A 17,633-nucleotide genomic window follows, 5' to 3' on the forward strand; every position below is an offset into this window, starting at 1 on the left:
ATCCCTGCATTATTAAATGGTGAGTTCTACACAAGAAAGATTATACTTTATTCTCATAATAGGATAACGTTTTGAAGAAAAGATAATGGTTCAAATCTTTATTCACGTTTCTCATGTATTTGGCAAGAAAATGAAGGGCGAGATCTGTGTATTCATTCAAATGGAAAAGAATGCAGGTTATTGAATCTGTTTATGCATTTCATGACATATGTCCTATTTGGATTAGCTTTTAGTCTACGGGAACTTTTTAATTGTATCTGTCATTAATAAGATTTCTAAAAGTAAAAAATGTTGAGCTCCGCTGAGATTATTGGTGCTTATAAAGAAGTTAGATGAGATAATTTTTGAAAAGTTAATATACATAAATTAATTTTAACTTATGAGAAAATTTTGAATAATTTTTAATTCATTTTATTTTCTTTATATTTGATTGTTTAAAAGTTTATGCAAATTGACATATGCTTTACTCACAAAAGTATAATTTTTCTGCTTCTAAGTCACTAAAGCAACTGAAAAATCGGACCTGTATTTTCTTTTTGTGATCTCCTAAAGCACGTAATGGAGTAAATAACTAAAATGGGCCAAGTCTGATAATTAATACAAGAGTCCTCAGAACGGTTTATGCACTTTAAGAATTTGAGAAAAGAGAGTAATCGACTATGAATGGAACATTTGTCCTCTTATCCTCTTCTATGTTGATAAACAATGTCTTGTATGATAGTAGTAGTTTCACTTTCATAGTCTGCATGGAATGAAATTTGGCTCATTTAAAGAATATTGAAATGAAATTATTCAAATTGATGGTTAAAATTGCGATTGAATTATGCACACACATAAAATAATTGAAAATTACGAATTCTTTATACAGATGGCCAGCTCTTTTAGGCACACGTAAGTAGAGGCAGTTTACTAAGGGTTGGTGACTTTTGCTATGTTGGATAAAGTGGGGATCTCCTTACTATTTGAAAACATAGGTAAATATTTGCAAGATTAAGTATGCATAAATTAAGTTATGAATTTTGTTAACATTAGTCTCTGCCACTGATTTTAGACAATTGAACGTGATAATTTTTTATTGTTAAAGAAAACACTTATTATATTTTTATATGATAAAAATATTTTTAATAAAAAATTTACCACTTTTGTTAATGAATAACACTTTTATTGGTTTCAGTAAAAAGAAAACACTTATATTGGTTAATGATTAATGAATACGATAACTAGAGACAGTCCCGTGCATATGTACAGGAAAAACAACAAAAAATTGCTCATATTAAAATAACCTTGTTTTACAGTAAATTACAAAAATGTCATTTATTTAAGAGCGGAGACTTGTTTTGTGGAGTAATTAGATTAGATGACACCTGTGACAGTTTTATTTATTTTAGTATAGACAACAACAATGTTTTTGTTTTCGCTGTGAAAAGTTGAGTTGTGAGTCTGTGACCACTAAAAGTTACTAACACAGACGCAGATGATTTTTCCAAAAAAAAAAAAAAACATAAATGCAGATGCATACAAGAATAGGATTAAGAGCACCAAAAATAAGCTCCTAGCTCACTGCTTTTGAAAACTTCCTTTGAGAAATTAGCCAGAATAAGTCAGGATAGAGTAGGATAACTTGCAGTCACCGTAGGGAGGGTGTGACCATCAACTACCAATATTTAGAATCACAGAACAAGCCTTGTAGTTGTATACCAATTCTAGAAAGAATGTTCGTGTCTACATTTAACAGCGGAAATTCTAAAGAAATCCTTGATGCTTTTTTAATTTTAAGTAGAAGAAGTTACCATTTAAAAAAAAATTATCTGATACGCATTAATTGAACTCACTCTGTGCATGATGATTCACAAAGCCAAGCGCAAGCTATTAGTTATGGTTGTGACTTGTGATTAAATTTGGCCCTTTTTTTAAAAGCAAATTTGGCCTAGTTAGCTGTATATTCATTATGTCGCACACACATTATGTTATCCCATATTATATTATAATGAAAAGTGTCCAATTCATCCAAAGTAGAATTAAAGAGAGAGAGAGTGAGAGCAGAAAAAGAGAGCGATGCAGGATAAAAATTCACATCTCATTAGAATCAAATTTTCCAAGGGGAACAATCACTAGACTTACACAAGATGACAACAATGATTCTCTGCTGCAACAATCACAGTTTCTGCCTCTAAGATAATAATCATTATCACTAATAGCATTTCATGTACTCAATTCAACTACAGTTGATACTACAGTTGATACTACAATTTTAGGTTCACAAAAAGTTACCAAAACATTCTCTTCATCACAAAAAGTGGTGTCCGTTTTGTGAAGGACAACCCTTCACCCTCCAACTGCATGTCATGGACCTCATTGCCTCTCACCGTAACCCATTCATCATCGTTCCATGCACAAACAGGCTCATTCGAAAACAACCTACGAATTCTGTCCCTAAGAGAGGGACAATCACGTGCTTCATGCGGAGCTGTCTCTAACGAATCCCAGAAACCTCGTTCCAACACACCAGTGGGAGTGTCCGAATCCAACACCAACAACTTCAATTCCGTGCATTCCTTAACAAACCGTGTCCTAGAAGCTCCTCCACCGACCACCTCTCACTGGGGTCCCTCTTCAAACACTTTCCCAAAAAGTCCCTCCCCTGCTCCGACACATAACTAGGAATCTCCGGCTCCTCGCCGAAGAATCCGATCCTATAAACCACTGCCGCCGGGTCAACGCTGCCGTGCCACGGAGGCTTCCAGGTGATCATCTCCAACAAAGTGCCCGCACGTCAGCAGGGAACCCCTGCTGCTCCCCCCGAGCCACCTCCGGCGTGCCGCCGATCACCGACGACGACTCCCCTTCCCTCCTAGCGCAGCTTTTCTGAATTTGAAGATTCATATTTCACGATCTTGTGATGGGAGGGGTCCACGTGTCAGGCTATGGCTTTAGACAGGCATGAATGAATGAGCTAGCTAGGTTTTAAGGAGAGACGGTGCACATGGTGGCACGTGCTTGATCGTGTGAAGGGGTGAGATTGCAAAGATTGCGGTGTTAGCTAGCTACTAGAGGTGAACGGTGGTGAGACAAAGAGAGCGTGCTTCGTGAATCATGAAGTGGTAATGAGGGGATGGAGCGAGTGAAACATTTTGTTAAATGTTTTGAGGGCCCACCAAGGAAAACAAACAAATAGACGCATTTTGGATTTCGTCGCCTCAATTTCTCTGTGAAGGGAAATTACTTGTTTTGGTCACCTTAATATTATTATTAGATCTATGTGTCGCTAGTTAACATTAAACAATGTCCATGGTCCTTGTTGCCTTGGTAAAATTATGCTAGTGTCAAAGATAGATGCATGGGTTGTGCCAAACAATGCTTGAATCCTTGGAATTAGTAGGTAGAATATGGACTATGAAACTAAAACCATCGTAATTGTCTCATAGATATGGTGAATTGATGAATTCAATTTAACTTGAATTCGCTTGAGTTAGGCCAAGAACAATTGGACTTTGACCTCCTAAAAACTAATGCATACCTAATCAATTTGGTGAATGCCAATTATTCACTAGAAGTAAACGATAAGTTCTAAATTCTAATATACACTCTTTCTTGCCTCCTAATTAATCACATACATCTTCTGGATTAATAATTTGGAAGTCAAACGGGTATATGGTGCTTTATTTTAAACGAAGTACCGGTTCATCTGCTAAGTTAGGTGAATTGTATGCGAAGCAAAACAAATGGCAACAGTGAAACTGAGAGGGAGCTTAGTCTATGATGAGTGTAAAGCGCAAGGAGAGAGTGGTGAAAGCCTCAAAGGCAAGGATGTTGGCCATGGTTTGCACACATTGGACAGTTGGAATGTGGGTAAAGAACAAAAAGCTAAAGCCAACTAACTCAGTCGTTGCACTAATCGTAATCACCACTTATTTATTTTAAAAAACATACCAACCACTCTGTCCATTCACATTCACATTGTGTGTGGTTGTTAACTAACAAATTAAACGAAGGAGAAGGATAAAGACAGTGTAAGAGGAGTTTAATTTGTTAGACAGTTAATATTAGTATTGTTATTAAGAATGAAGGATTATACACTAATAATGTAATAAATTTTACACAATCATTAAATTATAATCTATTTTTTTTATAAATTTTTAAAATAATTCAAATAATAATTTTGGAATTGGATGGTCTTTTCGTTGGAAAGTAAGGTGAAAGTGGGGTGAGGGCGTAGGCGTTGACACTTTGCGTGCGTAATGTGAGGGAGAGAGGGCATCAAAGGAAGAGTCAAATTGAAGGAAGGCAATGATTAAAGTCTCTATCATCACATGCCGCCAACCATTTTTGTAGTAGAGTCTCTTTGCTTTGATTCCTCTGCTTCTGAGTGTGCAATGCAATGCAATGCTTTGTACGGTTCATAATCCACTTTGTCCTTTACCTTTCCAGATTAAATAATTTCATTATTTCTCTATATCCCAGGCCAGCTTCCTTAATATTATCTATAACATATTTTAGTTAAAATATTTTTTTAATTCCTATACTTATAATCCATTTTTAATTTTTATGTGTCTAATGTTGTTTTCAATTTTATTCTTGTCCGTTACCTTAATAACACAGTAAACTTGTAAGAAAAGCAATTTCCTCTCTGAGCTATTATCCAGCGCAGGAAACTTAATTAATAGAGAAATAAGACAATATAGCAAATTACATAAGTATAATAGAGTGGATCAGTATAGCGAATCAATTACTTACAAATTTACAACAATTATAGCAAATCACCTAATATAACAATTTCAATAAATCAATAAAATCCTAAGTTACAGGGCATGATTGGTGGCTTGTCTGACACTCCAGCTCCAGTTGATTGGGGTGAAGCCATGAAGTTGTCACATGAAACAACATACCTACCTAGAAGATGACAAAGTTTTTTTGTGTGTGTGGATAGAAGACAAAAGATTTGGTGAGAGAACATAAGCAACTTGAAGAATGGTAGAAACATAGTGATTTGAAGAAGATGAATTAGAGGCAACTTTTACATGTACAAAGTGAAAGTCGGGTTAGAAGTTTAGTTCGAGCATGAAAGATAGAAATCAAATAGTGGCAAGATAAGTGGTGCTAATATTGTAAAAAAAAAAAAAAAGTTTAGATGGTGAAGGAAGAATCACACCAAGTTTATGAGTACAAAGATATCTACTCAATCTTTTTAGAATTTTGTGCTTGCGTTTCCCTTGGAACGAACCAACCACTTCAATACTTGATAATTATGCTTCCCTTTTTAGAGTCCATTGTCCTTAATCTATTATGATATTCAAGTCTTGATTGATCTATTTGGGTCACTTGTAAATAATTTTTTTTTTCAGAATGTGTTTGTTACAAAACTAGTTGCTGGCATGTGTATGTTTTTAACCGTGGATCAAGTCAAACTGCAATTTTGACTAGCGGTTTTCGTGCCATGTAATTTTTTTTTAAGAGAAAGTAAGCTAATTGAGGACGTGGCTTGCAAGTCGAACCACATCAAATCGAACAGTAAATGTGCAATTACGAAGCGCAAAAAAAGTACATGAAGTTAAAATTGTAACTTCAAGGAATGACATGACTAATGCTCATAAAAAGCGCATGAAGTTTCAATAATGTATTGCAACTTCAGGCTAACTAATATGCAGAAAAAAAGTGCATGAAATAGCAAATGCTAGATGAAACTTCAATTTATGTGACTTGACTGTTGTGCAAATGATACAAAAAAAAGTATATGAAATAGTACATATGAATTGTGGTTGATTGTTTCTTGTTGGAGCAAAAACTAGCAGTGCGGTTATCATGATGACATTGTTATTCATAATAGTAGTTTTATTTATGACGCTTACGCGATGTGTTATTACGTCGTCAAAATTTTAATTTGACTTGGTCTATGGACGAAATAGACTCATGCCATGCCAGTAATTTATTTTGTTGTGAATCCATTTTTTTATATAAAAAAATTGTAAAACTGACCCAAATGGGTCAATCACTCATCCCATCCGTCATGAATAAACCCCAACACCTTTGCTGGGTAAGGGTTAAATCACAAAATGCCAAACAAAAAATGCAAAAATTGGACATAAACACAACCTTGACTCGTGGCCCAATTCAAGCTGATACGGTTCAATAATGCCATCTCCCTTATCGAAAATCTATATCAATAGTCCTAGTCCATGTTTCCTTTTATTACCATTTATTGATCAGAAAGAAGCTACAACCTATTTGTGTTCCATTACCAGCCTAACCTATTTTACAAATTGCTTTGCATAGATCAGGTTCAGGATCAAAAAGGGCTTTTTGTTATTTGATATTTATAAATTATAGTATAATAATATCAAAAAACAAAAACAGTCAAATTTAGTTATAATTCACTTCCTCGATGCGCTTAAAAAAAAGTAAGAATCCCTGTTGATTTTTTTTACAGTGACCGAATGCCTAATAAAAATAAAAGTTCTATATATTATCATCACACTACACACCCACCTATTAGAGACGTGGTTCCAGTTGAGCCGTAAACACATTGACATTATTAGTGAATTATAACTTCTAAAGTCATATTTGTTACCTAGTTTGAAGCATCTAAATCTGACACACCTTCCTTTTTTTATTCTTTTTATACGCATGGTTCTCTTCTTTAATATGCAGTTTGAACTTTGAAGCATCTAACATATCATAAATGCATCTTGCCAAACATAAGAGCTGAAAGAAAATAAGGAATCACAAAAGTCATATTCACACCATTCAACTAAGGAAGCATACATAGCCTAACAGCCACACTACCCCACATTCATCTGCTAAGCTATTCAATACATTGGGGGAGGGACTGTGAGGATATTAATATATACAACCACAATTTTAGGCACATTCTGATTGCAAAGGTATACAAACTATAAGCAGATAACGATTGAAAATATTCAGTATGGAAGCACAACTGTGCTTCCATGATGTAATATATTGTTTGGTATAACCAATTTTCTGAACCGAAAATAAACTACTAGAAAAGTGCGGTTGCTGCCCTGAGAGACATGAGAACATTCTCTATGCTGCCTCAGCAAATCCGACTCTCAACTTACCATAATCAAAGATGGTGTGATAGCGCCCCATGAAGACATCTCCAAGGATCCTGCATTTATGATGCATGTGCCATTAAGTGAGAATCATATCAAATGCATCACAATTAAAAGGTAAATGCCATAGTATGTGCCTCAAGCAAATTAAATTTTAATGTCATAGTTTGTACCATAGAGGACCACGAGGAGGAGGAACATCCAAAGCAGTAAAGCCACTAATGCATTGGGCTTCAGGACCTTCACCCACCTTCAGTATATACTGAAGAAACCAAATAGAAAATTGGATGAGGGAGACAAAATACATGGAAGACGGCGACCATTCATTCATAGAAATTGCACTACTGCCTACTGCTATTAAATATAATTGTCACTATAGTAGCAATTGAAAGTTGAAAGTGCTTCTCTGTCTTAGTTCATCCTGCTCCATCTTCTATTTTATTCTAATTTTAGTTAAAACCAATTTGTAAAGTAAGCAATATAAAATATTATTCAACCAACAAAGTATACTGGATTAGTTCGACCCCCTTGAAACTATATTTGTATTTTAGTGGAATATATGGAAAACAATGCTTTGATGGGATTCAAAGGATAAGGTTGTCTTGGTTTAATTTAAACTCTTTAAGATTTATCCAATAATTTCAGTAGTGATTGTTCAATGATAGACCTGCAGATTGTTACTGCAAATTGAGGACTTTGCAAAGCTCAATTTAGCTTCACAAACTAAGTTTATCTTCTAGTCCGTACTTGTTATTCCTGTTTTTGCTAGAGAATGGTTTTCTCTTTTCCCTCCAATTGAATTCCTTTTCCTCGTTATAAATTCGTTTTACACAAAATTAAATAGTCAGTGATCAGCCCTTCCAAAAGTAACTAAATAGGTTTGAAACTATACCTCCTCAGGGGAAAGGTCAAAAACTTTTCCACCAATAGTAAAGGAAACAATAGGCATTGAAGAGAGCTTTCCACAGTCAACGGATGATGGTCCCATTGGGTTAGGCAATTTTTCACAAAGCTGAAATGTCATCATCATAAGGCTAGAATCAAAATCAAAAGCAAAAACAGGATTTGAGTACTCAGGTAGTAAAATAAAGATTAACTCACCTCATTGGCATAGTCTATTATCCTATCTTCTGTCTGATTCTGCCTCAGCTGGTTCTGCATCCAAATAACAGCCATCTCACATGCAGAACAACCAGCATCCCGAATGCCACCAGATGATTTTTTTTCATTCTTATCCACCACACTCTCGATACCCATGCTAGAGGAAAAATTGAAACTCTTTAATAAAATGGCAATCAGAGAACATTAAATATGTTAAAGCGTCTAAGCTATGACAAAAGGCATAATATCTTCGGGCTTACCTAACACCATGAGTCCCATCAAAGGTACACAATCCAATTTGTGAGCAGATCTTTTTTGGCTTTGCCTACAGGATCAAGTGAAAACCATAATAAAACTCATTCTGAAAGATGACCAGATCACCTGACCATAGGCGAGAATCCCATCAACCAAGATATATATGACAAGAATGAATTAAAAGTGACACTTACTTCAGCCAAGAGCAATTCCAAGATTGTTTGTCCATATTGATTGACAACGGACCTGCATTCTTTGCTTACAACTCCAGCTGCTCCGATTGCTTGATTTATCATGGTAATTACAGTCTACAAAAACATAATCATGTATTTTGATCATATGGTCAGAAGCATTTGTTTGTACAATTTTTAGACCCCTTTCCCATTAGTTAAAAGCATGCTTTACAGACAATGAAATTCTAATTGGAAATGAAAATCTAAATAGCTGCCTACATTTACAAGCTACATTTACAAGCATTTATTCATACCGTTGGACCAGCTAACAAAGAAGTTCCAGAGTCTGCAATTGCTGAACAGTCATTAGTACAATATCCTGGATCACAAACTACTAAAGTCAGTACCGATGAAATAAAACCCTGAACCATTTATGGAAGTGCTATCAATATGATCATGCCATAGAAGAAACAAATAAATAGGTATTTCTGTTAATTTTGTCTTCTACACATACCAGTGGGTTTACCAGAAATAAGCACATCTCCCATGTCAAACTGCTCAGGAAAAAAAAAAGTGAACAAATTAGAGGACCATTGAAAACAAAACAGAAACACATGCAGTATAAGCTTTGTTGCATGCATCCAGGTATGCAGTGGCGGACCTACGTTGGCTCCAGAGGGTACACTTGCACCCCTCATTTTTTAAAATTCATTAAATTTGTAAATAAAATCTTATATTTTTATATTTTATTTCATCTATATTTATATAATTGAACTCACTAATTTTATTTTTTATAATTTATCCCCACTGATTTAGGGTCTTGATCCGCCACTACAAGTATGAGTGTCGATATTGCTACCAATTCAAGTATGGGAGAACAGCAAAATTTCTAAAATTAAATGCTATTTTATGATTAAGAAGCAATTACCTCGTGTATAGACTATATACTAAATTACTATAAATATAATATACTTTAGGATTCCCAAGTATGAGGGGATATATCATTTAGAAATATATATAAAAAAAACCAATAAAGTTTTAAAATTATTATACAATTTAAATTTTCATAATGTTGTTACAAGAAAGAAAAAATATGTAAAGACATCACAAGTGTTGAAAGAGGTGAAATATTAGTTTGTTTAATTTAGAAACAAACCAATAAAACTTGATGTTATGCATGAACTAACATGTATTTGAGTCATAAGTATAGGATACATAACCATGTATACCCAACTAATACCGATATATAGTTAATACCAGGTAGTCAACTATTTAAGGTTAATATACATCGTAGAGTACAAGTATGTTGATATGTTGATTCCAACCTGCCAATATCCTTTTCGTGTCACTGGTACATAAGTGTGTTTGCCCTTGTAGTGAGCAGGATCAGCACCACCAAAAACAAGCTCCCCACCATTCTCTTCTTCTGGTTTCCGATTTAGCCAAAATGAAAATACTGGATCCTTTACAAGACCTTGTTCAACCATAGTGTACCTGTGACAGGAAAGTGCCTCAAATTGACAGAGACAATAAAATAATAACAGAAATGCTAGCTAAAAGTTTAAATATGAGCAAATACCACACTGGAACAGCATATCCAACTGATATCTCTTGAAATCCAAGTCCTAGTATACCATCAAACTTAGCAGCCACAAATGTAACTCCAGGTTCTCTAGTTGCTTCAATAAATTCCTAATGGAGATCAAAACATACTTCACGTTAATTGATTAATCAACTTATTATGAAAGAAGCCAACTCAACTGACATGTTGGTGTGAAGGAAAAGAAAAATGAAATAGGGATTGACAATCATCATTACCTGGTCCTTTACAACTATGTCACCAACTTTGACATCGTCATTGCTAAAGAAACCAGAAATTGCTCCAGTACCATATTGAATTGCAGCAGAAGTACCTGAAAAACAGGAAGACAAACCCTCATTTATAAAAAGGACAACATCCTGGCATCAATTCTACAGATGCACAATGTCAAGTAACCCAAAGTAAAAAACAATGACTTTGTAAGTTATGAATTATGTTATGTAATCCAAATTACAAATATTTAAGAAACGAAGAATTTCTAACACTGCTATATAAATCTTGAGAATTAAAGATATTTCTTTGACATCAAGGAAGAGTTCAACCCAATGCTTTATTTATGTCCTAGTTGATCCTGATTCAACATTAAAATTATATTGGATTTTCCCCAATAACCGAATACTTTTGTCTGTGAATACTGCATATTTTATTCCATTCATAAATCTATTTTCTTCCCTATGAGTTCTAGTCTTCACATGTTAATCAAATAATTGCCACATCGCATTGTCGGTTTAAAAAGCTACAAAACCTCCATAAATTTTGAACAAGCTAGCAAAGTTAAAGCCTCAGAATCAGAAGACAAGAAAAGGAGACAAACCATTTTCCCTGTAGGTACTGGACTGGCTAGACCTGTACCTAGCGTGCATGAAACATGCAACCTGCACCAACATGCAAAAACACCATGAACAAGTTGCCAAAATGAGGAGGAAAAAAAGAACCTACACGCATTGATTAGACGGTTATGAATTGAAAAGCAATCTCACCGAGAAGTAACATTTGGATGATGGCACCCACAAATTAGAGCTACCGGTGTCAAAAATCACAGTGAACTTCTGAGGAGGGGTACCAATGGCTATTTCACCGTAATACTGAGCATCCAAGTAATTCTTCAGCGCAACAACATCGGTGTCCTCAGCGCCTCCAAGGATGTTCTGAAGGTGATGCTTTCTAATTGAAGACCGAAATTCCTTAAACCCCACAACGTCATCGGTGTCCAACTTCACCTTTTTAAGTCCAATCCTACGCAACCCATCGTTGGGTGCACAGAACACAAGAGGAAACAACAGGGTCCAGAGACAGAAACACAACACAACCACATTTGGCATGTTTCCCATGTTAATTTACCTGTTCATCCACAAGAAAAAAACGTTAAATAAATGTTCTAGTGTCAGAGCATGTTTCATAAAACCGCATTCATTGGTGCATGCAATGGAATAGTGGTGGGTAATTAATGGTTACAAAAAATGCATGCATTTTGAAAAAAGAGAGATAACAATGAGAGAACATTACCAAGCAAAGGAATTGGAAGTGAAATGAGAAGGAGAATGAGAATTTATAAAGGCTAAGAAGAGAAAGTGAGTATCTGGCTATGGCTGGCACTGTAGTGGGCCCAGCTTGGGTATTAAGCCTATTATCGTACATACTCATTGTGGGACCCGCATCTTTAACCGTTCATCAACCTGAGGAGGGGTGAATGGCAAGTGTGGGGTTTTTCTCGTGACGCTTTCGGATGTAGTAACTGAAACTGACTAGGTTTCGTTTCTTGCCTCAAAAGTTAATTATGGTTTCCGTAACACGCGACACAACACTTCCTCCTCAATTAATTAAATTAATCCCCTTCATTGGTTCCGATTTAGTTGTTTAATCAGTTTTTTTTTATAAAAGATTAACAAAGTATAATGATTTATTCAAATTATAATGATATACATAGGAAAAGAGGATTACCTCAAAAGTTATAAAATATATGTATATAATAATAAATTATTTAATTTTTTCTTTTTAAATAATTAATTTTGAATTGATAATTATATTTATTTTATGAGAAAAGACGATTATGCACTTTCAGTATAAATATCTTACATAATTATTAATTTTATTTTATCATATATGATAAATTTATTAATTTTTAATATAATTATCTTAAAATAATTAAATAATAATATATAATTAAATGATAATATAAATTTTTTTTACACCGAATTCTTATTTTATTCTCTAACATAAGTAAAGCTCGAATCCTTTCATTCTCTCTTTCTCACCCTTTATGCAAAGGATCTAATTTAACGCACCACTAGTTCCGGTTTTTATGTTTCAGTTTCAGCTTTCAGTTTTTGGTGATAAATTTAATGTTCTTATTTAATTATCTTTAACGATTAAACAGTGAAAAGATTTCTATATAAATTATAATTCTTATCTTCAATAAGAATATTTTTAGAACTGTTTTTTAAGAATAACGGTTTTAGGAGTTTCTTTATATATATATAGTAGGAGTTCCTCTTAAGCTTAGGTATTTTTAGGAGTTGTTATCACTTCTATATATTTTTTTTAATTATTTTTCTTTTTTATCTTTATTTTTAAATTTAATTTCAATATTTTTTAAAATAAACAGTAAAAATATTTTTTAAAAATAAATTATCAACAAATTAGAAGGCTTAATTACACATTTTACTACCAAATTTTTATCATTTTACCAATTTTAACTTTCAAGTTTTTATTTTTTCTATATTTTACAAATGTTGATGTCTCACTTAAGAAAAAATCAAGAAAGAACAAAACGATTTGATTGTGCTACTAATTTTTAAGAAATAATTTCATTTTATTACATACGTAAAGGTATAATATAGAAAAAAAATGAACAATGTGATGGTAAAATGGGGAGAGGAAATTTGGGTGACAAAATTCATAAAATAATAAAAGTTGGATGATAAAATGTGTAATTTAACCTTTAAAATAAGTATAAATGATTTACCATAAATTTAAAATATAATTTATATATTAAAAATATTTATTTATTATAAAATATAATTCATATATTTAAAATATTCATTTTTATAAATTTTAGTTATATAAAAATACACATCTATCTTATGTATTGTAATGCTAAAATACTATTTTTTTGAAACAAAAACCTTAACGATGTTATATAAATTTAAGACTAAATTATGTTTTTTTCCTCAAAAGCTATATTATATTTCAATTAATTCAACTTAAGTTAGATGAATACATTTAAAAATAAAAAATCCATTTAACACTGATAATGTTTATTGACAAAGTTATGATAAAATTATTGGATTTATAATAATTACTTTAAAAATCATATTAACGATAACTTTCAATAATTAATGCATTATGAAATTAAGAAAAACTCATAAATATATTTTTTTCTTTATTTTTTCTAGTTTATGTCCTCCACGATTTTAGTACTATTCATTCAATGGTATCACCTAGAAAAAATAAGCATATGGGATATGGGAACTTAGGAAAGAATCGAAGGGACCTTCAAGAAAGAGTAGGAAAAACGAAAAGGCTGAAAAGGCTGGAGTAGAAGGTAGTAGCGTGGCGAAGCAAGTATGGAAGACATTGCCAAGAAGCAAAGGCAAAGTGTCAACTTGAAAATAATAGAAAAGAATAGTGTGGTAGTCCCAGTTGGGAGTGCAAGTAAGCACCCTTAGATGGTAGTAACGATGAGAGACAATTATGAAACAACTCCCATTTGTAGTTCTACACATTAATGATTATTATTACTCAACAACCATAATGGATTCCAATGCGTATGGACATCAAAATGCTCCGATGAATCTTTCAACTTATTGCCATCCATGCTCTCCAAGAAAATTAATTTATACTGAGTCAGAATGTTTTACGATTATATGATCATTTATATGCTTCAACTTCAAATCTGAACCAAACCAATTACAATTGGTTCAATTTTTAGATTTATTTTTCAATTTGAACAACACATTTTAGACTTTAGCTGATTTTTTTTTTAAAACTTGAATCAATCTGATCCAATTAAATATTATGTATTCAAATTTGATTTTTATCCTAAACCTATTTGAATCCAACCCATGAACTTCCTACCATTTTCTTTATATCTATCTTCTTTTTCCATCTCATCATTTATCACACTTACCATATTCTTACTTCTTCTTTCTTTATTTTTTTTCTTCTTCCCATCTCATACACTCCATTTTAAACTTCACATTTATTATTTTAAACTTGTCTCCTTACTCCAGTACTTCTTTTGTTTTTAGTCAGAAGTCTACTTAATACTTATGGTACAGTATGGTTGAACTCATAAGTCTTGCTTGTGAACTTTTTTATTATTTCATAACACAACTGAATGCAAATACAACCTCAAAGTTCAAGCTTTAGATTGATTTTACATTCTGGATTAATCATTCCAAAAGACAAAAAAGACAGTATAGGAAGCAATTGAAAAATGTAGAAAGCAATAGTCTCTCTTTAAACTACAACAGACCCTAACAAGAAAGTAATTACTTAACGCAACGGTGGATAATTTGTATTATCTAATATATAATGCAATTGGGATGCAACAAAATAAATAATTGCCTAACAAGAATAGTCCAAGGCCCATGCCAAAAAAAGCAAATGCTCGAGCACTGTTATTGCCACTACTAGAATTACTATTGACACTATTGAGTCTTAGCAAATGACTATTTTATCTTTATGAGTTTTCCTACACCCCAACTCTTCTCCCCTCCTCAGTCACTTTTCCATCATGACATTTCCACCATTTCCCTTCTTCCCTCACACTATTTTCTTCCCCTCCATTTTTAATTGTAATCAAATTAATTATGATAAAAATTAATATCATAAATTGATTTGATTATTGTTAATAAAGGTAATTCATATATTAACTTATTTGGTTACATTTATAAATGACAACTTCTATCCAATTAAATCAATCTTAATTAAAAAAAACATTGATTACTATTTAAAATGGTAAACTGTATCATAATTAATTTTATTGCTTTAAAAAATTTAACCTGCAATTAAAATTAATTAAAAGAGGTTTAAAGAAATACACAACGGAAATATAAATTCCTTATAAATTTTTTACGAGATACAAAATAAAATCATGTTTCTATTGTGTATTTTTTACACACCCTTTTTACACAACGAAAATATGATTTTATTGTTGAACAATACAATAGAATCATGATTATGTTATATCATAATTCCGTTGTGTATTTTTTTCACATCCCCTTTTACACAATAGAAACATGATTCTGTTGTGTTGTTTGAGATGAAAAAAACCACAACCAAAATACGATTTTGTTGCACACTTATACAATAGAATCATGTTTTGATTGTGTTTTTGGTTGTATTTCCGTCCAAGGGGAAATTTGGGAATACAACTAAAAGACATCCTTGTGGGTAGTATTAGTAGCAAAAATGGTATTGCAAATAGTAACTCTCCATATGCTCATATACCATTTGCACTACACAATAGGAACCCTTGATATTGAATAATGGGCCTGGACTTGGGGCACGTCTGTTTCTCTTTGCATCCTAATTTACCAACGATGTTATGATAACCCAGTTTGCTTATGCTCTTATGCCCATACAGAAAATGTTAAGGGTGGACCGAAAAAATAGAAAATGTTAAGAAAAGAAAATACTAAGCGCACAGTCAGCTGTGCCTAAATATACTTGCTAAGCCTTAAAAAAAAGAAGAAAAAAAGACAGTATACACCAAAAAAATAGAAAATGTTATTGAAGTATAAAGAGTTTCAATCCGAACACAAGACAGTATACACCCAAGAAAGGAAATAAAATGAAAGAAAGTATATACTGCAATTAGATAGACTCCCATATCAGTAGTCTTACGTACGATGAGGTCATTTGTACAACTTAAATAGTGATTTTTTTAAAAGTTTTTGTATTGGAAATAAGATCTTTAAGTTGTAAAAATAAAAAATATATGATATAATGTATAATAATAAAAGAGGGAGATAGAAGATGGTCTAAGTTTTTTTTTTTTTTTGTCAGCGAAGATGGTCTTAGTGTTCAAATTTCCCAACTCTTTATAGAAAGGAAAAGAATAGAGTGATAATGATGCTCATAAATTCCCCTTTTACAGCAACACATGCAAAGAGACATTGAAATGCTGAGTTGTAAAAGGTTACTACTATTGTTCTTGAAGTTCTAGAAAGCAGACATTCACACTCTAGATAAAACCCAACGCGTCCACTATGAGATAAAGACAAACAATTTTCAAAGAAATTGCTAGGTATAATCATAATTCATAATGCAATGATCGAAGAGGATCAGATGTTCGGATCACATGAAAGTTATAAAGGTAGCTAGAAGTCGCTCTTAATGCCGCCATTCTTACGACTTGCTGCAAGTGTCTATATGCTTTTGGAATACTCAACAAGTTGCCGGTTTTTCTGAAATTGAAATGATCTTTTTAAAATAAAATTTTTAATTTGAGTATTAAAAGAAGAAGAAATATTGACTCTAAGAAATGAAGTTGTGTTAAATATTCAGAGAAAAAGATTTGTTATTCATAATAATTCTACATGATTGAAGCATAATTATCTCTCGTGAATGATACTTGTGACTTTTACTATTAAAAAACTAAAAATAATTTAATTTTTCATATTATTAACAAAGTAACTTAATTTTTTTATAATGAAAATATATTTAATAAATCAATTTTAATATATTTAATTTTATATTAATGTAAAAAAAATAATATTATCATATAAATATTAATAAAAAAATTTAGTATATGAAGTTAATGAACATAGAGCCAAAATATTATTTTATAATAAATATATTAATTAATTTTATTAGAATTAATGTTTAGTATAAAATTTAAACTCAATAATATAAATATTATTCAACGAAAATATTTCTTTATGAAATTAACTAAAATTATTTTATATGATTTATAAATAAAAAAATAGGGCTTATAAGTAATAAAAAAAAGTATTGAGTCTCAGAATAAACTTGTGTTAAATATTGAGCAAAAAAAATTTTCACCCATAATACTAAAACTAATTAAATCGATGATATTATTATCAAAGTAATTTAAAACTATTTTGTAATCAAAATATATTTAATAAATTATTTTTGATATAATTTATTTTATATTCATGTAAAAAATTAATATTATTATATAAATTTTAATCAACAAAAGTTTAGTATATAAATTTATTAAACATAGAGGCAAAATATTATTTTATAATAAATATACTAAATAATTAGATTTAAACTAATGTTTACTCTAAAAAAAATTCAATTTCATAATATAAATATCATTCAACAATTTTTTCATGAAAATATTTAATTATTTTATATGATTTATAAGTAAAAATAATTATAGGATTTAAAGGTGACAAAAATGATTGAGTCTTAAGAATGGAATTATGCTAAATACTAGCAAAAAGATATTTGTTCCTCATAATG

The 17,633-nt window shown here is 31.8% G+C and overlaps 1 protein-coding gene and 1 pseudogene across 1 annotated transcript; both read right to left on the minus strand.

Annotated features, from left to right (window-relative positions):
- Window positions 1-2,059: 2,059 nt before the first annotated feature.
- Window positions 2,060-3,211, minus strand: LOC112999528 (mitogen-activated protein kinase kinase kinase 18-like; annotated as a pseudogene).
- A 3,503-nt stretch (window positions 3,212-6,714) lies between these two features.
- LOC100801598 (aspartic proteinase A1) lies at window positions 6,715-11,697 on the minus strand. The gene is made up of 13 exons (XM_003546111.5): window positions 11,177-11,697; window positions 11,011-11,071; window positions 10,415-10,509; window positions 10,176-10,288; window positions 9,922-10,090; window positions 9,111-9,150; window positions 8,911-8,975; window positions 8,618-8,731; window positions 8,429-8,493; window positions 8,169-8,325; window positions 7,960-8,079; window positions 7,241-7,329; window positions 6,715-7,123 (listed from the first exon to the last, which is right to left on the minus strand). The coding sequence occupies exons 1-13, from the start codon at window positions 11,525-11,527 to the stop codon at window positions 7,039-7,041; spliced, it is 1,524 nt and encodes a 507-aa protein (XP_003546159.1). The 5' UTR covers window positions 11,528-11,697; the 3' UTR covers window positions 6,715-7,038.
- Between the last annotated feature and the right edge of the window lie 5,936 nt (window positions 11,698-17,633).

The sequence above is a fragment of the Glycine max genome, chromosome 15 (genome assembly GCF_000004515.6).
Source record: "Glycine max cultivar Williams 82 chromosome 15, Glycine_max_v4.0, whole genome shotgun sequence".
Lineage (NCBI taxonomy): Eukaryota > Viridiplantae > Streptophyta > Magnoliopsida > Fabales > Fabaceae > Glycine > Glycine max.